Source organism: Schistocerca piceifrons, chromosome 7 (genome assembly GCF_021461385.2).
Source record: "Schistocerca piceifrons isolate TAMUIC-IGC-003096 chromosome 7, iqSchPice1.1, whole genome shotgun sequence".
Classification (NCBI taxonomy): Eukaryota; Metazoa; Arthropoda; class Insecta; order Orthoptera; family Acrididae; genus Schistocerca; species Schistocerca piceifrons.
This window is the reverse complement of record NC_060144.1, coordinates 106,287,161-106,313,302: the sequence shown is the minus strand read 5'-3', so window position 1 is coordinate 106,313,302 and position 26,142 is coordinate 106,287,161. Positions and strand designations below refer to the sequence as shown.

Here is a 26,142-nt window from a genome sequence, read left to right as displayed (position 1 = left end):
AGATTCTCCATTGACGCATAATATTTCATGAGAAATAAATCACTTTTTCTTCAAGGTGAGACTACCTCCTGTAATAACAGTTTCACAGATCTTCTATCACACTATCCATTGAGGCATTTACATTTGTTGGAACAGCCTCACAACTTTACTTATAACGCGGAGCTACTGCACAAGTAGGAGGATATTCAGAACTTAATCACAGCATTGCTCATTTTTTACTCCTACGCGCTGTTCGATAGTGGACTGACCATGATACTTTATTCCATGCACATACTTAGTGTAGTCATTTATTTAGAAGCAAACCCAGTACTTAGACGCTTATTCAACTATCATACTTCGAGAGACAACAAACAAGTACAGGCCGGACCAAATCAATGTCAATGTTTCTTCCTGCAACAGCAGTCACCTTACTACCTCTCACACTTTGATCGGAATTGTAGTGCCACAGTCTCCAGGAGATATACACCGGGGTTTGCAGTCAATCGCCTTTTACACCGTCATTTCTTAATGGGTGGATCACACTCCCCTGAAAAATCTAAGCAAATGAATTTTATCCTGAAGTATTCTTCTACTTTAGCGCACCACCTTGTCACGTCCTAGCGTTTTGATTGCTTTCCTTAAAATTCGAGCAAATGAGGCGGAACGTTCAGGTCAACAACCAGCTCCACCACCGTTCTTTCTGCCTGGTTGCAGACAACTCCATCACCTACGAACATCTCACATATAAAACAAATACTCTGCAAGCGGCTGTACAGTGCATGTTGGAGAGTACCTACATCATGCCATTATTATCGATTACCCCTATACTCCAACCACACACGATGATCAAGTACAAAATTGCCTATACACTTCCATATATACCTTAATCTATCCGTATGTTTCCCGGAGAAATACGTCGTTTTTCCCAGAGATTTTTTATCCATCACATAGACGAATGTAGTATGTTAACCTATACGATTCTAGCAACACCTACATGATGCTTTTTCTTCGCAGATCAGTCGCGTAACACGAACATATGTAGACTCACAGGATTGGTGGAGGGCGACTATGTAGTGTCGAGCTGTCGAGTTAACGTTACTATTCACCAGTACGTATCATTTCACCACAAATGGGTTTACGCGTGTTAACGTCGGGATAGCAGCTGACAATGGGCTCAAAGTTATCCTGATAATTTAGAATGTGCAGTGGGGTACGAAGGTGGGGCTCTTTCAAATAGAGTGGAAGAAGCTGTGCGCGATACACACGTATATATCGAGGGACAGTTGACGGCTAAGTACGACACATTCTGTCTCGGCGTTATAGATGTCCTCCTGAAGCAGTAAAGTGCTGTGAACACACATGGTTCGCAGGAAGCGGTATGTGCTGTGGTGGAGAGAGAGTAGATCTATGGTGTTGTTTTGCGGAAGATAGTGAGGGAATTGAGATGAAGATGTGCTGTTCGTGATTTCGGTCGCTCAATCATTCTAAGATCAACGAAAGTTCGTTGCAAGGTCGTATACCTATTTCAGCAGGCTTTGCATACAACAGATGTAGAATTCAAAGCATACTAAAGAGAGTCCTTTGCCAAATACTGTCTCATTGCTTCCAAACGCCAGTCAGCTCTATTTAAGTATAGTGATGATGTGTGTGTGGCACACCCTACCACCATTAACAAATGTTCCTTTAAAACTAGAGTCTTCCATGCTATATACTTGTATATAGAGCCGATCCTGATTTGGAAATGTAATCTGCTTAAGATGAAAACAAAGCAAATCCAGCGAAGCTATGGAATCAGCTGTCTGTGACATAGTTACCAAACGTCTGTCAGGGCTATTTAAGTAAGGTGATACTGTGTGTGGTAGTTCCACCCACCGTTAGCAAATGTGACGTGAAAACTACGCTCTCATGTTTTCTAAATGTAATTTGCTGATGATGAAAGATATACCCAGTAATCCAGCGGTACAATGGAATGAGATGTGCGTAATCTGATCTCCAGTCATCTGATCGGGCTATTTGAACACAGTGATGCTTGTAATCTGTACAGAATGGAGGTACTCCAACCTCATGCGTCAGCATCATTATGCCTTTCAAGGTGTGGTGTGTGGGAGATCAGATTAGCTTCCACGAAATACGGAACATATGATCCGAGGCTGGCATCTTTAAGCTATTGAACAATGTGCTGACAGACTAAGTGAAGCTATATTCTTTTATAGATGTGATGGAGATGAAGCCGTGTGTTTCCATTGTGGTGGAGGGTTGAAATATTAGGATCAAACGAATAACCCCCGGGCTGAACAGGCTGCATGTTTTTTCCAAATGCCTGTTTATACTCCTTGCGAGGGGTAAGGGTTTGTTGATAATATCTGTCAGAAAAGAGATGTAAAATTACTGCAAAGGTTGCAACTAATACTAACAGTCTTCTGCAAGCGGTATCAGAACACCATGTCACTGTGAGAGCTTCTGAAAATGCTCACCTGTGTAAATTCTGCTTCCAGGAAGAAGCGGGAGCGCTGTTGTTTCCCTGCAGAGATATTGGTGCCTACGTTAAATGTAAACCTACCCTTTCCTCATGTTCTGTATGTCAGAAACCTGTTCTAGTTACCGTAGCAGCATTTTTGACGAAGGTAAGGATACAAGAGATACTACTATTTTATAATGTATTTTATATACTTTGTTAATACACATTGCGAAGAACAAAGTATTATCGTTAAAACGCTTCCTTTTCTTGTCTTCTCTCAATATGATAGCTGTGATGACGCAGTGATCTTAACATCTCCTGATCTGTTTTGAAGAATCGTGATTTTTTAGTGTCAAAGCATGGAACGGACATACAATACCATCGTTCGGCCAACGTAAGCTGTTAAAAAACATCATATCTCCTCACAGAAAAGTACTATTGTTAAGACCTCTGCTACAGGGTTCCATATGATCCAGTAACAAGTGCTTTGCGACATGTACACGTCAATAAATTAGTAGCGACTAGATTCTGCATTGGGGAGTATTACAGGCTGAAAAAGAGAATCCTAGTGCTACTTACGATTGTGACTCATATCAATTTAGTATAAATCATTACACAGTACATATAATCGGAATTGGTGGTTGAAAGTGACTGGTTTCATAATGTAGGCAGATGAAGGCATGATGTCATATATCAGGGCCTTAATAGGCATGTATTCTAGAGACACTGTACCATATTCCATAGTCAGGAGCGTGGTGTATATTAGGAAGTTGGTATGGATGCAACGGAAATATAAAGTTTCGATCTAAAGCAGAGTTGTATGGCGTTGAAATGGCTCATCAGCCTGCGCTATTGCAATGGCTTTCTATAGATAGTTACTAGCTTATGGATTCGGATAATCAGAATGGATACGTGCGACTACAGAACGTTCGGAAGAAACGTTTACATCTTCCTTCTCTAAAAGAATCCTGGTTTCTAAACTCTCATTTATAACTATGTAAATCTAATGTTTGAGTCTGAGCCCCTCAACCGCTATTGATACGGAAGTAACTTTCAAAAATCAGTATGGGATGTACATGGTGCGGAAGACTGTAGTTTTAATGGAACATTTGTTAATCATGGAAGGGAGTACCCTACACACATTACTATAATCAAATATCCCCGAAAGACGTTTGGAGAATAGGTTACACGCATCTCATTCCATTGTGCAGTTGGGTTACTGGGTATTTGTTTCCTCACAAGCAAATTGCATTTAGGAGACATGAAGAGCGTAGTATTAATGGGACATTTGTTAATGGTGAGTATGAGTAACACACACAGCATCAATTTAATTAAATAGTGCTGGCAGACGTTTGGTAACTATGTTACAGGCAGCTGATACCACTGCTACGCTGGATTTGCTGTGTTTTCATCGTAAGCAGATTACATTCCCAAATCAGGATGAACTCTATATATAAGTATATACCATGGAAGACTCTAGTTTTAAAGGAACATTTATTAATGGTGGGAGGGTGTGCCATGGGAGGGTGTACCACATACACAGCATCACTGTACTTAAATAGCGCTGATTGGCGTTTGAAAATTACGAGACGGAATTTCGCAAAAAAAATTCGCAAAAACAGCTCTCTTTTGCATTCTTTGAATTCTACTTTTATTGCATGCAAACCCTGCTGGGATAGGTATACGACCTTGCAATGAATATTTGTTGAGCTTACAATGATTGAGTGACCGAAATCACGAACAGCACATCTCTATCTCAATGTCCTCACTAGCTTAAACAAAACAACACCATAGATCTACTCTCTCTCCAACACAGCACATACCACTTCCTGCGTTCACAGCACTTTACTGCTTCAGAAGGACGTCCATAACGCCGAGACAGAATGTGTCGTACTTAGCCGTCAACTGTCCTTCGATATCTACCGTGTATCGCGCACAGCTTCTTCCACTCTATTTGAGAGAGCCCCACCTTCGGACCTCATTCTACGTTCTAAATTATCAGGATAACTTTGAGCCCATTGTCAGCTGCTATCCCGACATTAACACCCGTAAACCCATTTGTGGTTAAGTGATACGTACTGGTGAATAGTAACGTTAATTCGACTTCTCGACACTACATAGTCGCCCTCTACCAATCCTGTGAGCCTATGTATGTTCGTGTTATGTCAGTGATCTGCGAGGAAAAAGCATCATGTAGATGCTGCTAGAATCGTATAGGTTCTACATCTACATCTACATCCATACTCCGCAAGCCACCTGACAGTGTGTGGCGGAGTGTAGGTACCCTGAGTACCTCTATCGGTTCTCCCTTCTATTCCAGTCTCGTATTGTTCGTGGAAAGAAGGATTGTCGGTATGCTTCTGTGTTACGTTACGCAAGAACAGCAATACAAAGAATTAACAACCAAATACAATGATATCTTATATTGTCAAGATAAGCTAAATAATCAAGTGCAAGGAGTTGTCCATGTGCAGGACACCATTGCACAGGACGTGAATACAATTAAGGAAGACAACGAGCAAGCAATCATTGGTCTTACTCGAAGGATAGACAGTCTTAGTCTGTAAGGTGAGAAACTTATAGAGAAACTTTTCAACGAAGATAAGATCGCATTTTCCAAAGACATAGAGGATTGGGCGAAAGTGCAAACCGAGACGGTGTGAAATTATGTTGATCAATTGACAAACGGTTGCTAACGTGCAAGTTAACAACGAAACTGCACAAGGACAACTTAAATCAGAAATTCAAGAGATTAAGGAGAATACAGGAGACGAATTTCCTGCTTGGAAGGCAAAGATTGAAAATACATTCAAAGCATGCCAGCATTAGTTAATACTAGAGGGGCACCTGTTACCTGCAGTTTATCAAAAGCAGACATTATTACTGACGAAACCAGTTAAACCGAATCCATGCAACAATATCCATGTATTGGTGCGTATTTATGTAATCAACAGGAATATCATCCACCATGAAATAGTCACCGGAATACACCTGTGACTATGAATGAAGAGAGAATGCTTAAATATCGTCAATTTCTGATATTTAATCCCGAAAGGGAGTCGATCAATCCCGTGGTCTTTATCAAGCAATTTAGAGGGATACTGCCACGAATGTGGACTGAGCAACAAAAAATTATTTTACGTTGCAGGATTTATACATGGGGATGGATCGATGTGGGAGTCAGAAGCATCCGAATGGTGTCAAGAATATGAGTACTTTGAAAACACTTTCTTGCACAAATACTGGAATAAGGGAGTGCAAGAAAGATTAAGCAAGGAAGTGTTTGATCCACAACCATTGTCTTTCAAAAATGGGTCTCTAAGGACTTATTTCGAAGAGTACATAAATAAAAGTAAATACTGGAATGAACCAATCCCGACACAGGATGTCATTCGAATATTAAAGGCCAAACACCCACTTGAAGTAAAGGAAAAACTTCTACATGTGCCTGAACAAAATGTGGAAGATTTTTTAATCACATTGGATTCAATAGACATCCCGTTCGAAGAATCACGTGTTCGCTATACCCAACCAAGTTACCAACCTAACAAATATAACAGCAACAACAAACCGTATGATAAACAAACCAGAGAGAATAGAGGGTATGGAAACAAACCTTTTGCACACAATTCAACAAACCCACAGGTGAATTATTTCCAGAAAAACGTGAAATCTTGTAACGAAAATCCAGAACAGAGTAATCATGACCAACAATGTGAAAAACTTATAAACTGAAATTGAGAAAAAATAATGAGAAAGGGAAAGGATATTATCAAGAGGGGACTTATCAGCCAAAACGCCAGTATCAGCGACAAACCCAAGAGTATCACAACCAACCACAAACTTCAGGTTGGGAGCCAAACCTCAATGCAAACGAATGGCGAAACCAACCACCAGTAATATCTGATGTAACGGAGCAAACATCTACCAATAATGGGCAATCGTCAAACTAGACTCGACGGTCAGAAGCCCCGACGGCGCAGTCGAGGAAGTTTTGAGCGGCGAAAATTCCAGCGTCAATTTTTTCCGGTATAATGATGACAAATTACTAATAGAAGAACTTCAGCAGGATATGATGCCTTTTCAAGAAGAATATACCACTGAACCTGTTGCGAAAATTCAGGCGGAAATTGAAGGCATTACTTCAGACACGGGAGCAGCAGTAAATGTCGTTTCTGAGAAGTTATTTCAAAGAATACTGCAGAAAGTAAATCCACCGATTTTCCCTGTTCAGTGTTGTAGGATTGTAGGCCCAACTGGTCATAGGTCTTCTCAGGTTAAAGTGCAGACTCATATACAGTTAGGTATAGGAAATGTAGCTATAAATTGCACATTCCTTGTAATAGAAAAATTGATTGAGGACTGTATCTTGGGAACTGATGAATTTAGAGAGAGGAAATGGCATATCCATTTTTCTCTGGGCCGTGCCAGTTTTACAATAATGGATCAAAGACATCAGGTGGATCTTCTCAGGGAACATAGTAGCCATGGAAAGTATTGTCATGGACGAAACCTGCAAGTCCAATGGATACATTGCAAACCTGCATGGGAATACCAAATTAATTATTTGCAACCAGTCTTAAAACCTGAAGATGTGGTATATGGAAGAGTTCAAGAATCTGAATATTTGCAGCAGCATCAAAGAAAGGAATTATACGATCTTCTACAAGAATATCATAAAGTCTTTGAAGAAAAGCCTGGTGTAATCAAGGGATACACATGTCATTTAGATGTTATTCCTTCCACACCAAGTTTTCTGCCATACTTTTCATCCAATACTGTGGCATCTACGAAAGGCGGTTGATTCGGAAATCCAACAGATGCTTGAATGGGAGCTGATCGAACCTTCGACGAGTCCATACTAAGTCCTCTTCATGTTGTCCCGAAAAAGGGAGGAAAAGTTCGCCTCGTGCTAGACGCACAACAAATAAATAAGATTATCGTGCCCGTGCGAACACATCCGGAAAATATCGATGAGTTAATTCAAAAGTTCGAAGAGATAAAACACTTACCGAATACTGATCTTAGGAGTTCATTTTGGCAGGGCGCTAGACGAACAATGAAGAAGGTACACTGCGTTTGTACACGCAGGTAGAAGCTACCAATTTAAGGTTCTACCTTTCGGGCTAAACGTGAGCTCGGGAGTTTTTATAAATGCTCTAGATTACGCATTGGGACCTGCACTTCGAAGCAGTTTAACTTTGTTTGTGGACGACATGCTCATAGCTACGATCACATGGAAGGAGCACGTCGATTTAATGAGGAGAGTGTTGGAACGTTTCAAGGAAGAAGGCATAACTGCAAATCTGCAGAAATCCTCTTTTGCTCCAGAAAAAAATTAAATTTCTGGGTCATCTTATAATTGCAAAGGGAATCTTACCGCACTCCGAGAAATTAAAGTCAATAAAAAATTTAGCAGTTCCAACAACTAATAAGCAATTAAAGGGATTCCTCGGAGTTGCCTATTTTTTCAGGCGTTTCATTTACGACTACTCTATTAATGCAGAACCGTTGTACAGCCTGTTGCGTAAAAATACTCCTTGGATGTGGACGCAACAATGCCAGAATGCATTTGAAGCATTAAAACATGCCTTAGTTAACTCAAAAATATTATATCATCCAGATATGAGTCAAGAATTCGGTTTAAAGGCGGATGCTTCGGAAATCGGAATCAGTTCCTGCCTCTTCCAAGAAAAAACTGTAGATGGAAAACCAACTTTCTGTCCACTAGCTTTCGCTAGTCGACTCTTAACTGCTTGTGAAAGAACGTATACGACTACCGAAAAGGAAGCATTGGCCGTAGTCTGGTAATTCGCTATTACTTATACGGAGCAAAGACAACAGTATACTGTGACCACAAAGCATTAAGTCTTTTACAAACGCGTAAATTATTACATCCCAGACTAGCAAGATGGACGCTCTCACTCCAAGAGTTTCAATTTGAAATTAAATACATAAGCAGACAGAATAATCTTATCACCGATGCACTGTCAAGAATGCCAGACGATGATCTGTCAACAATCAAATCACGGACAATCCATCCGAATTCAAAGTTCTGTTAATGACTGATAAAATACATAGGGAACATTTTCTTAAAATGAGGAAGAACATGGGAAAACTACAAAATGACGATCCTCGTTAGCTTTCAACAAAAGAAGCTTTAGGAAAACCCGGAAACGAAGATCTGAAGCGATTGTACAAAGTTGAGGACGACGTCTTATTTTTCAAAGGGCATCTTGATTCAGATAATTGGAAGGTGTGTATTCCCGAGAAGAATGAGGATGACTTAATTTGGCACATGCACATCACTTGGGGACATTTTAGAGTGTTAAAATGTGCTCAGAAGATTGAAGCATGTTGCTACTTCCCAAATATTCGCAGGAAAGTGCACCAACAGTTAAGGAAATGTAAAATTTGTCAGCTAGCCAAACCAGGAAATTTTTGTGTGATGGATTTCCTACAGCCTATTATACCTACTAAACCGCTACCGTCATCAAGAGGAGGATGCAAATATATTGTAGCTTTTATCGATATATTCACCAAATATGTCAAATTTCATCCCCTAAAATCAGCTACTGTTGCATCCATAGACAAGAAACTGGTAAAAGATTATATAGTCAATGTAGGCAAATCAGAGGCTATTCTTTCTGGCAGTGGGTCAAAGTTCACTGGATTTCGTTGGAAGCAAACACTAAGCAGTTGGGGTATAAAACAAATTCTAACATCAGTGTACCACCCTTCTGCAAATCTTGGGGAACGAATCTTTCGTGAATTACACCGGTTCATGAGAACACATTGCCACAACCAGAAAACCAAATGGATATATTATCTTGACGATTTTCAAGAAATTGTAAACAATATCACACACACTACGACAGAGTACACTCCGTACGAACTGATGTTTGGAAAACAGGAACAGAATGACTGGATTCGACCAATCCCAAAAGTAGCAATTGACAGAATGTCTCAACAAACTAAAGCTCACCAAGCCTTACTCAATATAATGGACAAGGCAAAGAAAAGAAAAATCTATTTTGACAATCGACTAGGAAGAATAAAAACATATAAAGTGAAAGACCAAGTTGTAATAAAAACTCATCCTAAGGCTTCACTTATACAGAGGAGGAACAAAAAATGGCAGTTATTGTATCAAGGACCATTTGTGAGTAAAAAAATACCTCATCCAGGGGCCTATGTTTTGAAGGATATGAAGAATGAAAAGGTGAAAGGAATGTATCCTCATCACTTGTTGAAGGAATTTCACGATGCCTGAAGATTCTGAATATTGAAGATACTATTCATATCAAATAACATTTATTAGACAGTTTTACATTGAAACTATGTACCATACTTAGGATATTTGTTTCTTCTTGCAATTTAGTAGTTAGTTTTTCTTTTCAGGCATAATGTTCGAGATGTATGCAGACATTATGTATTTGTTTTTCAATGTAGGGCTAAGTTTTCTTTCCAGAATGCCGAATATTTAGCTATAGTATGACTGATTTCTTTTAATTTTTAATTAATTAATTAATAATAACTTCATTCATGTCTCACCATTCATAATGACCATGGGTTAGTGATTCAAATTAATCTGGTCTATGGCAAGATATTTTTTGCTTACGTCAAATTTGACAATGTCAGTGTATGTGTGTATCATTTTTAACTCGCTGAGCTGAAGTCATTTTGTTCAGAAGGGGTAATCCGTTCTCAGCTAAAATCCCGCTAATACTTTGTTTCAATCTTTTGTAATGGACATTTTCTTTGTAATTGTATTATTGTTGTAACATACCTGTGTATGTAAATTTTATCATGTCAATTGTTACTCGCGAAGTTACCAACTAAGCGAATGCTGAGCAGTTACAAGCACACCAACAAGTATTAAGCTGCATCTGAAAGATGACAAGCATAAGTTGAGACGGCATCACCAGTTGGTTTGGTGTATAGTGCATCCTATGGTTATTGATAAGAATCAAGAACATCTTACAACGTCCAAATATTTAGAATTCGGGACAGAGAATTCGAAAGGACTTTAGATTAGATTCTATTTCAGCTCACCACAGATCAAACACCATTTTCACGGAACTTACACTGACTCTTATTTAATGTAAACCCTATGCCGAAAAAATAATACTCACGAGGATACGATGAAATGGGAATAGAAATCAGATTAGTTACCCGGAGATGACAAATAGAAGAGAATCGTGGATGGACGTAACCCAACGCGTCGACTGTTCACCTCAAGACACAGAAGATTAACAGTGTTGTGTTTCTTTTGCGAAAAGTTTTTAAATTTACTTCGAAAAATACTCACATTGCAAATATTCTGTTATCCATTGCTATTCAGTTAATTTTTTTTGCAAATGAGAAATACGAGGATGGTGAATCTAGCCCGAGGTTACCCTTGGTTTCCCTTTCGTGGGGCTTGGTCGAACGGCTGGATTGAAAGTTTGAGTCATTCCAAGGCGCGTGACAGAATCTTTGAGTGACAATGAAAAGATATTCTGATCATATATCATGCCATCCTCAAGAAACGAATTAAACCAAGCTAAATGAGCTATACATATAAGCTGTATTTCAGTAATTTTCAAGCAGCGCAGATTTGTTAGCACGATATTGTACTTCATTATAGTATATGCACCCCATTGTATAATTTAGGTTCAGTTTTGAATTGATAGTAAATGGACTAATAAGAAAATGTTACTACAGTTATTTCTATATAGCATACATCAATAGTATGCAGCGTCAAGAGCAATCATCGACATAGTGTTGTGTGAACGCTCGTTTTTGTTTTTGCGCAAAAACGTTCGTTCACAAGGGGGGCATTTATGATGTATCATGCAATACGAGAGAAAGCAGCGTGAGAGAGAGGGACAAAGATATTCTTTATTACTTTGTGGTGTTTAGCGCTCAGATAATTATTCTTAGTGTAGGAAGTCTTTGTTCTTGTTAAGAAGTAATTCATTAGGAGTTTTTATTCTTGTGAAGTAGAAATCGACGCCATTGCTAGATTTTGAAGGAAATTGTATTCTATATCTGTATATAAGCCAGTGAACAGATAATTCATGTTATGAGAAGAATCTCATTGACACAAATATTGTTCATTTTAAGAAGGTATGCGTTTATTCTACAATTGACGTGTACTTCAGTTATGATCAATTAACGAATACCAGCTCGAGAACATTTCCGACGGGAGCTTTCAGTTCTAATTAAGTAGTTTGATGCTTTTCTTCGGAAAAGGAGTAATTTTACGGATCATTTAAATCCAACAATGTTGGACATTTCTAGGAATTGAAAGCAAATCTGATTGCTAAGCAACAGAGCCTAGACGAATATTTCCCCACAACTTTGATTAACACATTCAGCAATGTTAGCAGCAGCTGGAGCAGATCGCTACAACAACGGAAGCGTGTAGTGTAAAAGCAGTTTCACCCATCGCCCTGTATCAAACAAACGGTGTAGGTATTCAACACAACAGAGCACACACAGTCACTCATACATACAAACACAAGGTGGTGTGGGAAACATAGAGAGAGACACTCACTCAATGCAAGTGCTCATCAGTGAGACTTCGTAAGCCCTAGTGTACCGCACCAACCATTTACTTGAAAACGGCGGTACTCAACCTCCTCGAGTAAAATTTCTTTCAGGTAAACGTTAAAAGGAAACGTCATATATCCCATAAATCTGTTAGTAACTGCTAGCTGCTATGTCAGCTTGGTAATTTCAAGTGGACAGAGGTTTATAAATTAAGGAAGTTGAATAGAGCTTACAAAGCTAGTCGTTTTGGTTTGATAAGTTTTTTATTATGTTGGAGCGATTTGATGATACTACCAGAAATCTTTCTGGCCGTGACGGGCTGTTTAGTACTTAAAGGAAAGAATAATTTAAAATTTTGTGATACTTTTTTTCTTCGAGTGAACACCTTTTCTTGCTTATGAAACATGTAATTTTTCATTAGAAATAAAATTTTTCTTAAGAAATTGTTGCATAATATCACATTTAAATGTATTCAGTTCGCTAAAAAAAGAAATTAAATAGTCAGTTATTGTCGTTTTTTTCGTCTTAAGCTTAGTGGTGTAAAGTTCTCTTTCATTAAATTGCAATAAGCGTTAGGCGAAAAAAAATAACAGCTGATTTTAACAACTGCTGTGGAAGATGGTAATGCAGACAAAAATATTATATTAAATAGTGTTTTGCCCTTAATTGCCGCTCTCGCTGTGGTAACACCGGTTCCCGCCAGACCTCCGAAGTTAAGCCATGACTGGGGTGGGTCACCGTCCAGGTCTGCCAAGTGCTGTTGGGAGGCGATGTATATTCAACCCTTGTGAGACCAATTGAGGAGCTACTTGATTGAGACGTAGCAGCACCAGTCACGAAAACTGACCACAGCCAGAAGAACTGTGTGTTGACCACCCCGTACCCGCAGCCAGTGACGCCTAGGTACTGAGGTTGACGTGGCGACCGGCCAGTACCGTTGGGCCTTCAAGAATTTTCCCAATGGTGTTTTATTTTTCCTGTTAATTCTAAGCACAGTCATTTTGTTTTCAGAAAGTTTGGCTACTGCTGGTAATGACTTGCATGCTTTCCGAATTGGCTCGTTCATCTCTATAAAAGACTCTCTCCTTCTCGTGGGAGGACCAGGTTTGATTTCCCGTTCGCTCTTCTAAATTAAAGTTTTCTGTGGTTTCCGAAAACCGTTTAATTTTAATGACGATGTGGTTCCGCTGATGAAAGGGACGCGCCCTATCTTTCCCCGAATCCCAGTTTACGCTCGTCATAGTTATTTTTAAGCACATCCAGGGTGATATTTTGGTGATTCCGTCTTCTCGGTATAACATTTAAAACTCTTTTCAGGCAAAAATGATCTGCTCTGAGAGCTCTGTTCAGTGATACCAATTTTATACAATCTTGCAATCTGATATTACGAAGTAGGCGTCACATCACATCAGAGAATGAGGAACTCACCATTCAGTTGGTGTTTAAAGTTTACATTAAAACGCATTTTACCAAGAAAAAAGCTTGAAAGTTGTCTGTCAAAGTCATAACTTTCAGTACTGATTTTTTTCACGTATTCTAAATAGCAGACACTCTGGAAAGCTATATTCTGTACCGAGCAATCGATCTCTGAAAGCATGTCTGTCTTTAACTTACTTATTAGGAGTATCTAAGGAAGAAAACACTCTGGTGAGGCAGCTCCGGCGGCCGATCAGAATGAAAGCACTGCACTCTGGGAACTTTTAGTTTTAACGCAGAAAGAATGGTCTCGATGGAAGTTGACAATCGGCATCAACATGTGTTGTGAGACGGCATTACGGTTGGATTAGACTTAAGCAGAACTGAAGTCAGAATCTGTTGTTCATTGTCACATCCAGCGCTGTAGCTCTTTCCCTGTTTTCTGGTTCGTATTGCATAACGGTATTTACAGCATTTTCAGAACTTTATCGAATACCTATGTTGTGTCGGTACGTTCGTTTGCTTGATGAGATGGGTAACTTCGGAGGCGCAGTGCAGAATAGGATTTGCGTTAGATCATCCGATTGTTGGGGCATATGCATCCATCACAGTAGCGTTTAGCGAGTTTCTTTCAACACCGTACTTCCTGATGCATACCGAATCCTTTTTGTTTAAATATTCTATTTTTACTGATTCACTGCACCACCACTGAGCGGCTCATGAGTCATGCTTGCATGGCTCAGCCGGAAGATTACTGTCCCGCGAAAGACAAGAAGCCCACGTTCAAATATCGTTCAGGCACACAGTACTGATCTCGCAGTATGTTTCAAAATGAAAATGTCTTCATCTATGCCTGGAACAAAATTCTGTTCTCGTTGTATTGGCTCATGCGATGCAATAACGTAGTAAACTGATCTGATAAATAATTTTATAGAGTTTTTAAAGTGGTCTCATTATATTCGAGTTTTGTTCGAATGGATAAGTTGGAATACCGTACCGTCATAAAATTCTTGGTTTTGGACGATGTTCCGCAATCAGAAATTCGCCAAAAGAAGGCGAATGTTTGGAAGGAGACTGCTCCTTTATTTTCAGCAAGCTAAGGAACGAGCGGCAATTTTCGGAAGTGCTTTTACTTGTCTCGAATATCGTCCATAACACAGACATCAAAATACTGCAATCACAGACCACAGCGTAGAGAAATTGTACAACAGGGCATTGGACAATCGGCGATTGAATGTGTATGAAACAGCTGGCGCTTTACGGATATCACAAGGAAGAATACAAGAATTATATATTAAAAAGCGTTGTGAGACGTTGGTGCCAAATACACAAATATTCCACATCCAGATCAAAAGTAATCCAATTAATGTCCAGCGTGTATTTTTCAACTCCCTCAGGACGCTGAGTTAAGACTTCACGACACAAACGGAATAGCAGTGAACGCAGTGGAAAATCTTGAAGTAGGTTTCGTATGGGGCAAAGATTATAGCTACAGACTTTTTTTGCAATGGAAAGCAAACTGAATATTTTTGTAAGGAATTTCAAGCAAATTTTTTTGGGGAAGAGGGTGAGAAGCTAACGAATTTCGCAAGGAGAGAAACTTCCATTGCTACGGTAAAATTACTCACAAATTTACGAATGGGAGGAATGGATTATTTTAATTTACGAATTGTTGCATCATTCTCTGCATTAAACAGATTTCGGGCAGTACCTCTAAAGAACGAGCTGATTCAGGCTTCGCGGTAGCCGCGGGTGGGTATGTGGCAGACCGTCAAAAGATCTACTCATTGGACTGACAACGGACATAGCACAGAGATGCACAGAGTGACTACAAGTGAAACGTTGATGCATTTTTGACAATTTCACTGCTAGTCTGAAAAATGTTCATCTTGCCGCTTTATTCATTTTAATTATGAGACACAAAGTAGCGTATAGCGTCCCTTATCATTATACAGTATACTCTGTACTAAATCTTACCTTCGTATTGTGGAAATGCGCTGTTTTCGCCTTTGTATGAGAATTTATATTCGTAAACAGGAACGTCAGCCGATTCATTGACCAGTAAACGTACAGTCATGTCGACAGGTTCGTTGTAGTAGAGGTCGCTGATTAGCTGCGAAGATAAAATTACACTTGTAATGAAATAATAAAGGGAATTTGAATTAAAAAGTGTACAACAGGGAATGTAAAAGTAATTCCTTGTAATAGAGAAGCGAAACAATAATGCCTGAACGCTGGTGAATGCCTAGCACTGAAATACAAACGTGGGCAAACTAGAAAGCGTTAGAGGGAAGAATCGTGAAGAAAATCTTAGGTTGAATAAGAATCAAAGAAGCCTAGAAGCCTGTAAATACCGAAGCACCGATAAAATATATCAAAATATTTAAAAAAAGTGATAGAAATAATGAAGAAAAGAAGACCGGTATTTGTTGGAGATTTATACAGATTGGATGACAAGAGGTGATAAAACAGTTTTTCAAGTAGCACACAGAAAAGTAAAGTTTGATTCGAGAAGTTAGAAAAGATCCAGGAATACGCAGCATAAAAGACGAAGCAGCAGCAGCAGCAGAATGAAACATGAGGACACGAGGCAGAGAGGTTGAGTGAAAATGTGGAAGAGAATTCTAGAAAAAAAGAGGAAACGAGAAGAAAGAAGTTGTCACGTGGTCCTTAGCTGCCAAGAATTGAAAGAAAAATATTTAACTGGTGTAAGTGAGCAGTAAGTTTGAATGAGAGTGGTTTTACGGTTCAGTACGTTATTAGGATCGACTGTAGTTTCCACTATTCTACAAGAGCTAACAGCTTGCTGCTGAAATATAATTAAAGGACACCTTCGAATATTTAAAGAATCGAATTCTCACGTATATAATAATATAGCAAAACAAGTGTCGCACAGTTATACAGGGTAGGGCAAATAAAAGTGGCCCAGACGAGGACACCATTGGACGTGAATGTAGGCATATAACCACACCCCGTGACCTGCACACCACGTGTACACCCACCACGTGATCCACACCGGTTCAGAGAGTAGTGCGGGCTGTGTCAGCGTAAGTGGAGCGTTGAAAAGGGTACGATGGTACTCACAGTGGAGCAGCAGGAGTTCGTTGTGGAAAGTTGCGTGCCAACGAAGTGGTGGAAACGGTGAGGTCAGTTGTTTGCTGAGAAGTTTAATGGTGTCAAAGTGCCAGTAAAGAGTGTCATGCAACGTTTAGCCCGAAAATGGCGTCAGACAGAATCTCTTTTGAACAAGTCAAACAACATTCTGAAATGTGCCCACACACCAGAAAATTTGGCTGCAATTTACCAGAAAATGCTCCAGAGTCCTACCACACCAACCAAACGCCTGTCGCAAGAAATCGGCATACCACTTCGATCGTGAGGACGAATACTCCACTTGGACCTGCAGATGCATCCCTACCGAGTGTCTGTTGCTCATCTAATAAAAGCAGCAGATGCTCCTCAGCGCCTCCAATTTTGTGAGTAGCTGTTCACTGAGATGCCAATAAATGGTTAGGATATGGACCTGTTTTTTACGTCTGATGAAGCCTGGTTCCACCTGAATGGGCATGTAAATTCAAATAATCACAGGTTCTGGGCAGCGGAGACTCGGCACAAGTTCCACGAAACACCACTGCATGATCAGAAGCTTGGGGAGTGGTGTGCAGTGTGTGCACGCGGCATTGTTGGTCCCATCTTTTTTCATCAGGCGCTGACTTCGGCGCTTTAGATTGCCAAAATTTTGAAATTTGCGACAGCGTTAACGGAACAGGGAAAGACATACTTTCAACAAAGGGAGCAACTGCCCACACAGTCGGTCGAACCTTGGAGGCCGCGCGGAATGAGCCGAGCGGTCTTAGGCGCTGCAGTCATGGACTGTGCGGCTGGTCCCGGAGGAGGTTTGAGTCCTCTCTCGGGCATGGATGTGTGTGTTTGTCCTTAGGACAATTTAGGTTAAGTAGTGTGTAAGCTTAGGGACTGATGACAGCAGTTAACTCTCATAAGATTTCACACACATTTGAACATTTTTTGAACTTAACCAAAGGAATGAATAAACAAATGCTATGGGTTCTGGAGAAGGAAAAGAACTGGCCTCCAAAGGTATAGTATCAATGATACTGACCATTAGCTTCAATACAAGCCTGCCAAATTAAGACTGATGCAGACACCACAACATATCATCAGAAATTTCAGTGCAGGCAAAAATAATACCTCGTTTCTTATCATCTGGTGTACTTGTTACGTCCTTGGGAACACTCTCTTTTAACTTTCCTCAGAGAAAAAAATGGAGTGGATCAAATTTTCTGAAGAGGCTGGTGATGATACATATAGCACCATTATTTGGGAGTTACTGTGGACAATGGTAGCGCAGCAGCTGCAGCAGTTGAAGAAGCCATTAACAGCCATTGGGTACTCAGGTGTCGGAATATTGGTTGCAGGAACAGGACTGTTTAAAGAATGAAAAGTGAGCCAGGCTGAGCACCGAAATCCCATCTCATTAGCGGAAAGACGAGGCTCTCGTGGGAGTCCCAAGTAACGGATTTGTATTCTGTATGTGGCTGGAAGCAGTTCATCAGGACAACAAATGAACTGCTAACCAGTTTTCAATTCTCGTAGGGGAACTCACAGTCGACCGACACCTGCTACAACGAGAGCACATACGCCAGACACCAGAGTGATATGGGTCAGAAAGCAGCCACCACGAGTTTGGGCCTCTCCCACCACTGGACCATCTTCTAGCTCTGGTGGAATGACTCCAGACCCTCAACAGCATCCAGACTCCTGCCCTGGTGGCAGCCGATATTGTCTGGGGCATTACAACAGGCGCCCTACTATGCTGGTGAGGGCGACATGGCGACTCGTGTCTTTGATCGCGTAGTTCCTCAACTGTGGGCTGTCATCCCGTTCAGGAATTCAAGCAGACTTCCACATCGCTGTCGTTTTCCGCGAGCAGCCTCGTTGCACCTAACTGAGGCACGTACTGCTCAGCAGGCTTCTGGACGTCAATGCTCCTGGGCACGGACTTCACGGGTGGCCTCCTGACTGACAACTAGCCACGACTGCACACCATCAGTAAACCATGGTAGGTGATAAAAGGGGTGTGGCCGCCGCGCTGCAGCGCTGTGAGTGTAGTAGCATGATTCTTAATGAAATATTTAACTTTCTGATGTTGTTCTCTAGCGCTGCCAACGGCCTGACCCATGGCCACGACTTACTACCACACCCTGTCCACACAGAAGTGGCTCTTCATCCCGGACAATTTCATGCAGGTCTCCTTCGTCTACTGCAACGATTAGGATACAGTAGCTGGAGACAATCTTGAGTACGCTGTGCACTATGTGCTGCACAGTCGTAATGCCAATACCACATAACCAATTGGTACATACGCACCGCTTCACTGGCACGACCTAAATCAGTGGTGGAGGTTCATGTGAAATCTACTTTGCTCCAAAGCGACCAGTGAGTTCTTTTTGGGGGTGGCTAATACTTTGTGCGGTAAGGAGGAGGAGGAGGATATTGGTGTTTAACGTCCCGTCGACAACGTGGTCATTAGAGACGGAGCACAAGCTCGGATTAGGGAAGGATGGGGAAGGAAGTCGGCCGTGCCCTTTCAAAGGAACCATCCCGGCATTTGCCTGGAGTGACCTAGGGAAATCACGGAAAACCTAAATCAGGAGGGCAGGACGCGGGATTGAACCGTCGTCCTCCCGAATGCGAGTCCAGTGTCCTACCACTGCGCCACCTCGCTCGGTGTGTGCGGTAAGCTAACGAGATTTCTGCTGGTAGGGCGGGCAGACAAAACTCCTCCCAGATCCAGCAGACTGGTGTCACGCACACAGGGTATCGACTCCCTCGTCATCCGGCGACAACAACTGAACTGCTGACCAGTATAAATAACCGTCAATTCTGGCAGAGGTATTCATAATCCTGCAGCACCTACCACAATGAGAAGACTGTGCAGGGCACTAGACTCATATGGGTCAGCCAGTAGCCACCACGAGTTTGGGCAAGTCACCACTAAACCATCTTCTAGCACCAATACCACCTCCCTGGTCTTGACGGCTTTCTACTGATCGGCCATCTGCAGGCTTTCAGCACCAGCCACACTCTTGCCCCGGTATCCAAGTCCCAGGTCCAGCAGACAGGTGCTACGCAAGCAGGTTGTTGACTCCCTCGCTATCCGGCCTCGGAGCAACCCTGACACAGAATCGTACACTGCTAAACACCAGTACACAGTTGATTGTGTACGTATTTCTGCAATAAACGGCCATTTCACAGACAGCTGACGAGGTAATCATGAGGCTACAACGAGCCGCATGGGACGGTGGCCAGAATTAATAGCCTAACGGTTAGAGCGTTGAATATACCGGATGATCAAAAAGTCAGTATAAATTTGAAAACTGAATAAATCACGGAATAATGCAGATAGAGAGCTACAAATTGACACACATGCTTGGAATGACATGGGGTCTCGTGATGACTGGGAGTTGTGTGATGTCCTTAGGTTAGTTAGGTTTAAGTAGTTCTAAGTTCTAGGGGACTGACGACCATAGATGTTAAGTCCCATAGTGCTCAGAGCCATTTGAACCATTTTTTTTGACATGGGGTTTTAAAAGAACCAAAAAAATACAAACGTTCAAAAAATGCCCGACAGATGCCGCTTCATCTGATCAGAATAGCAATAATTAGCATAACAAAGTAAGACAAAGCAAAGATGATGTTCTTTACAGGAAATGCTCAATATGTCCACCATCATTCCTCAGTAATAGCTGTAGTAGAGGAATAATGTTGTCACCAGCACGGTAAAGCATGTCCAGAGTTATGGTGAGGCATTGGCGTCGAATGTTGTCTTTCAGCATCCCTAGAGATGTCGGTCGATCACGATACACTTGCGACTTCAGGTAACCCCAAAGCCAATAATCGCACGGACTGAGGTCTGGGGACCTGGGAGGCCAAGCATGACGAAAATGGCGGCTGAGCACACAATCATCACCAAACGACGCGCAAGAGATCTTTCACGCGTCTAGCAATATGGTTTTTTTTTTTCTTTATTTTATTTCAATTACCCATCGGGGCGGGCTGGCAGCAGCATAGGCGCTGCTCTTCAGCCGAAAGACATAGAACAAAACAACAGAAGACATTTAAAAACAGCAAAGGAGAGAATAAGGCGAACATAGATATAAAAAAGGGGGAACAGCATGGAAGGCAATAGACAAAAAACGGGGTGACTGTAAAATGGAGATAAAAAACTGTTTAAAAGGAGCACACACAAAAAGCCACACACTGCGATGGTTAAAAGAACACAAGGCACAGTACGACAGGAGCATAAAGGTAGCGACGGATGGCATAGCACATAACGTAACACTGACGGCGAACCTCAAGGCAATACACAATTAAAATCACACCTCTTGACGTACATGAGAAACAGCACTAAACACAACACTGATGTGGCACACTGATGATGATCAATACAGAGGATCTGCCAGGCGCAAGGAGATGAGCGAGACCTGAAGAAGGGAGGGAGGGGAAGAGATGGGGGAGGGGAGCAGGGGGCGCGTGGAAGAGGGCCAGGTAGGGAGGGATGTGGGAAGGAGAGAGGCAAGTATGGGGTGCAGGGTCTCAGGGGAGGGGGGGACGGAGGAAAATCCGCTCTGGGAGAAGGAGGAAAGAGGAAAAGGGGGCCCTGGGGAGGGGGGGGGAACAAGGCCAGGTTATAGTTGGAAGGAAGGGTAGATGTCACGACGAAGTTCGTCATCTGGGAAGGGGAGGCGTTGGAAATTGCCCTGATGAAGGAGATGGAGGGTGTGGAGGTGGAGAGAGGGAGGGATACAGCGATAGAGGCGCGGCAACGGGCGGGGGGTGGAGAGGAAGGAGGAAAACAGAGGGTGGGGGGGATCAAGCCTGCGAACAATGTAAAGGATGCGGAGATGTTGGAGGAACATGAGGAGGTGGGGGAAGGGGAGCAATTCATACAGGAGTTATGTGGGGGAAGGAAGGCGGATATGGAAGGCAAGGCGGAGCGCATGGCGTTCAAGGATTTGGAGGGCCTTGTAAAAGCGGGTGGGGGTGGAGATCCAGGCGACGCTGGCATAACAGAGGATAGGACGGATGAGGGATTTGTAGGTGTGGAGGATGGTAGAAGGATGCAATCCCCATGTCCAGCCAGACAGGAGTTTCAGCAGGTGGAGGTGGGAATGGGCTTTCTGCTGGATGGTCAGGAGATGAGGGGTCCAGGTGAGGTGTCGGTCAAGGGTGAGGCCAAGGTATTTCAGTGTGGGGGTGAATTGGATAGGACGACCATAAAGGGTGAGGTAGAAATCATGGAGGCGAAAGGAGCGAGTGGTGCGGCCTATGATGATTGCCTGGGTTTTGGAGGGGTTGAGACTGAGGAACCACTGGTTACACCAAGTGGTGAACTGGTTAAGGTGGGTTTGGAGGGTACGTTGAGATCGTTGAAGGGTAGGATAGAGAGCCAGGAAGGCGGTGTCATCAGCATATTTATCAGCTGTATACAAGAGATAAAGGAGAGGGGAGAGTACAGAACCCTGGGGGACGCCAATCGTGGGATAAAAGATACGGGAGTTGGTGTTGTGGAGGGTGACATAGGAAGGACGGTGCGAGAGGAAGGAAGCGACCAGATGGACAAAATTGATAGGCAGGGCGTAGGTTTGGAGTTTAAAGAGGAGACCGGGATGCCATACACGGTCATAGGCATTTTGGAGGTCAAGGGAAACAAAAATGGCGGAGCGACGGGAGTTGAGCTGGAGGGACAGAAGGTGAACAAGGTTGAGGAGTTGGTCGTCAGCAGAGAAGGAGGGTCGGAAGCCACACTGGGTAAGGGGGAGGAGGTGGTGTTGAGCAAGGTGCTGATGGATACGGTGGGAGAGGATGGATTCAAGGACCTTACTGAAGATGGAGGTGAGGCAGATGGGATGATAGGAAGAGGCGGCAGAAGGGGGTTTGTTGGGTTTGAGGAATAAGAGGACGCGGGAGGTCTTCCACAGGTCAGGGTAGAAGCCAGTAGAGAGGACGACATTATAGAGATGGGCGAGAACAGTCAGGAAGGAATAGGGGCTTTCACGAAGGTGACGGTAGGTGACACAGTCGTGACCAGGGGCTGTGTTGCGTTTGGACCGGAGGATAAGTGTAATGTCTTGTGCTGTGATGGGAGTGTTTACGTCGGAGGGGGCAACTGCCCCAAGTACTGGAGACTAGGAGCAAGTGGAGCGACTGAGGTATCGGCACATTCCATGACTGTGGGGGAAAGAGAATAATCAAAGTGGGGATCATCGGGGATGGAGAAGACCTCGGAAAGGTGGGAAGCGAAGAGGTTGGCCTTACTGAGGTTGTCAGGAAGGGGGCGATCGTTATGGAGAAGGGGGTAGTGGGGAGCGGAAAGGGAACCAGTAAGACGATGGAAGGCGGACCAGTACTTGGAGGAGTTGATAGGGAGGGTGGCGTTGAGTCACGTGCAGGTCTGGCGCCAGTCGCGGCGTTTCGTTGCTGTAATAAGGTTCCGTATGTGTCGCAGTATTTGCCGGTGGCGTTGGAGTGTATCCCTGTCATGAGTGCGCAGGGAGGAGCGATAGAGGCGGCGGGATTCACGGAGGAGGACAGCCTGCGGAGGGAGAGTGGGACGGTGTGGTTGGATGGTTTTAGTAGGAACATGGGCCTCCACGGCGTCAGTAATTACCTTCTGAAGGAAGGACGAAGCGTGGATGATGTCGTCAGGATGGCGATAGGTAAGAGGGTGGCTTTCGACCTGGGTGGAGATGGAATCCCGGTAGGCATCCCAGTTGGCACAGCAATAGTCATGGACGACTTTGGGAGGGGGTGCAGGGTGCGGAGTCAGAGGGGGGCGGTGAGCAGACGTTATGGTGAGAAGGACAGGGAGGTGATCGCTACCTGTGGGGTCAAGGACAGCGGCAGATATGCGCCCAAGGAGGTTGGCGGAGGCAATGACAACATTGGGGGTGGTGTCACTTTTGGGTTGGGTGTGCTGGGGAAGGGGAACAAGGTCACCTTGGATTGTGGAAAGGAACTGATGCTACCGCCGAAGGGCAGCAGGAGTGCAGCTATGGATGTTGAGGTCGGCATCAATCACATAGGTGGAGAAGGTGTGGTCAATGTGTGAGATGAAGTCATAAGGAAGAGGAGCAGTGGAGCGGACATAGATGGTAGCACAGGTAATGGTGAGGGAGGGGAAGAAGACACTAAGGATAAGGTGTTCAGTGGGGTCATTGAGGAGAGGTTGTGGCCAGACGGGGATACGCTTAAGGTGGCCAATCGCAACTCCACCCTGCGCACGAGGACCAGGAGCGTCAGTGCGGTGGAGGATATAGGGGGAGGTGTGGATAGAATGGTGGGGCTGGAGAAAGGTTTCGTTCAAGAGGAAGGTGTCGACCTGGTGGTGGGAGAGGGTGTGCATGAGGAGGTATTTGTTGGAGTGGAAGTAGCGAATGTTCTGGAAGAGGATGCGAGACTCGTGCCGCGCCATGACGGGAAGAAGGGGGGTGAAGAGAGGGAAGAGACTTAAACTAGGGTGTCGAGGCGGGTGAAGATGAAGTGGGCTTGGTTGTGGGAGTAAGTGGCGATGGTGTTCAGGTGGAAAACAGAGCGAGCAGCAAGGGAGATTTGTTGGAAGGTGTGGGGGCACTGAAAAGGGTGAATGTTTTGGAGTACAACGGTAATGAACCGGATGATGTCCTCGGCTGTGGGGGGTGGACGGAGGGAATTGTTGGGATGGACAGGGGGATTGACGGGACGAACTGGGACTGTAAGTTCAGGGGTGGCTGGAGGGGGTTTAGCTTTACACTTGTGGGAGTATGTGGGATGGGGGCCATTGCAGGTATTACAGGAAGGAGGAGCAGCGAGGTTGGGGCAGTTCTTAAGAAAGTGGGAGGCCTTGCAATGGGGACAGGTGGGGGGGGGTTTGCAGTTGGGAGTCAGGTGGTCATTGTACATCAGGCACCGCTGGCAATGGTAGGATTGGGGAGGGGATTTGGAGGATTCAACAAGGTGGCGACGGTGGTATATCAGGGCACCCTGGGTGAGGAGATGGTCTATGGATGGGGCGGACTCAGAGAATACCCGCATGATGTAGGTGGGACCAGAGGCATTGTGGATACGGCGGGCAGAGCGGATTTCCAAGTCCGGGAGGGAGTTCAGTTCTACCAACACTTCATCCTCTGTGATCACCGGTCTGAGCTTGGTGATCACAGCGGTGTAGGTGGGGGGGGCGACGGGGGGGCTGGGGCTGATGGGGAGTGGAAGCGGGAAGGAAGGATGTCAAAGAGGTGTGGGGGCCAAACATTACTCGTGGGAGTTTGCGCAGGAGGTCTGTGTGAAAGGATGGGGATGGGGACTTGATAAGGACTGAGTCCCTGCGGGGAATGAGTTGGGAGATGGGAGCACCAGGTACGTACTTTCGTATTTCCTTGGTGAGGGTACAAGTGTCGAGGAACTTAGGATCGGGAGTCGACAGGTCAAAGGTGTGGAGGGTGGGGGTCAAGGTATGGGTGGCAGGAGGAGGGGTGGTGTCCATGGTGACGGCAGGGGGAGGGGGAGGTGGTGTTGATTTTTTGTGGGAAGTGGCAGGAGCAGAGTCGGTAAGGACGCGCTTTTGGGGTTTTTTGGAGACTGGAGGCTGGGAGGAGGGGAGAGGGACGGGGAGGAGAGGGAGGTGGCGGGTGGCAGATCCCTGTGGCGTAGTGGAGGCACCGGGAGAAGCAGCTGGTTCAGTGGTGGCGATGGTGGCTTGGCGCGACGTGATGCGTGCAGGAGATGCATATGACGAAGCGACGGGGTCGGTGAGAGAGGGGAAGCCAACCACCTGAGGGGCGGCAGCAGAGGCGGCAACAGAGGCGTACGTGAGGGCGGGGGTAGTAGTGGGAGTTGTTGAGGGTGTGGAGGCTGGAGGAAGGGTGTAGAGGTGTGGGTATACAGCAGGGGAGGAGATAGGGGGATGGGCAAGTGGGGGAAGGGAAGGGGAGGCGGAAGGAGGGAGGCCAGGGGCGGCACTCCAGGAAGTGACTGTGGGAGAGGGGGAGGGGGAGGTGTAGATGACGGTGGAGGTGGGAGTACTCATTGCAGACGAACGGTGACGGACAGGCGGACGTGCAGCAGGCGGCGGCGGCGTCGGCCGGCGGCGAACAGACGGGCGAAACAGCAGGCGGCGGCGGCGGCGATGGATAGCGAGCAGGCAGGCGGACGGACGGACGAACGAACAGCGACAGCAGCAAGCGGCGGGCAGACAGACAGACAAACAAACACAATCTTCGAAGACGGAGATTCCACCCTGAGAGTAGCCCAGGCTTTGCAATCTCACGCTTTCGAAGGAGGGGATCCAACCCTCTAGATGGCAATATGGGGTGGAGCGCCATCCTGCATAAACATCGTACGTTTACAACAGGTTTTAACAGGTGTTTATCAGCCACACTGGGGATGATGCGATTCTGTAACATATCAGCGTACCTCTCACCCGTCACGGTAGCAGTTACAAAACCAAAATCACACATTTCCTCGAAGAAAAAAGGCCCGATAACGGTAGATGTGTTGCTTCTCTCTCTCATTACAGCTCCTTTTACACACGATTGTCATGCGCAGTCACTGACGTTTTGCTGTCCAGCGCCATCTGTCGGACATTTTGTGAATTTTTTGTTGTTGTTGTTGTAATAAAACCCCATGTCATTCCAAGCACGTGTGTCAATTTTTATCTCTCTATCTACATCATTCCGTGGTTTATTAAGTTTTCA

General features: G+C 44.2%; 1 protein-coding gene across 1 annotated transcript in view; it reads right to left on the bottom strand.

Annotated features, from left to right (window-relative positions):
* Positions 1-26,142, bottom strand: part of LOC124805487 (juvenile hormone esterase-like) — a 147,774-nt gene that overhangs the window by 12,803 nt on the left and 108,829 nt on the right. The window contains exon 9 of the mRNA XM_047266051.1: positions 2,454-2,500. Within this exon, the coding sequence (XP_047122007.1) occupies positions 2,454-2,500 (47 nt within the window). The remainder of the gene's footprint in view (positions 1-2,453; positions 2,501-26,142) is intronic.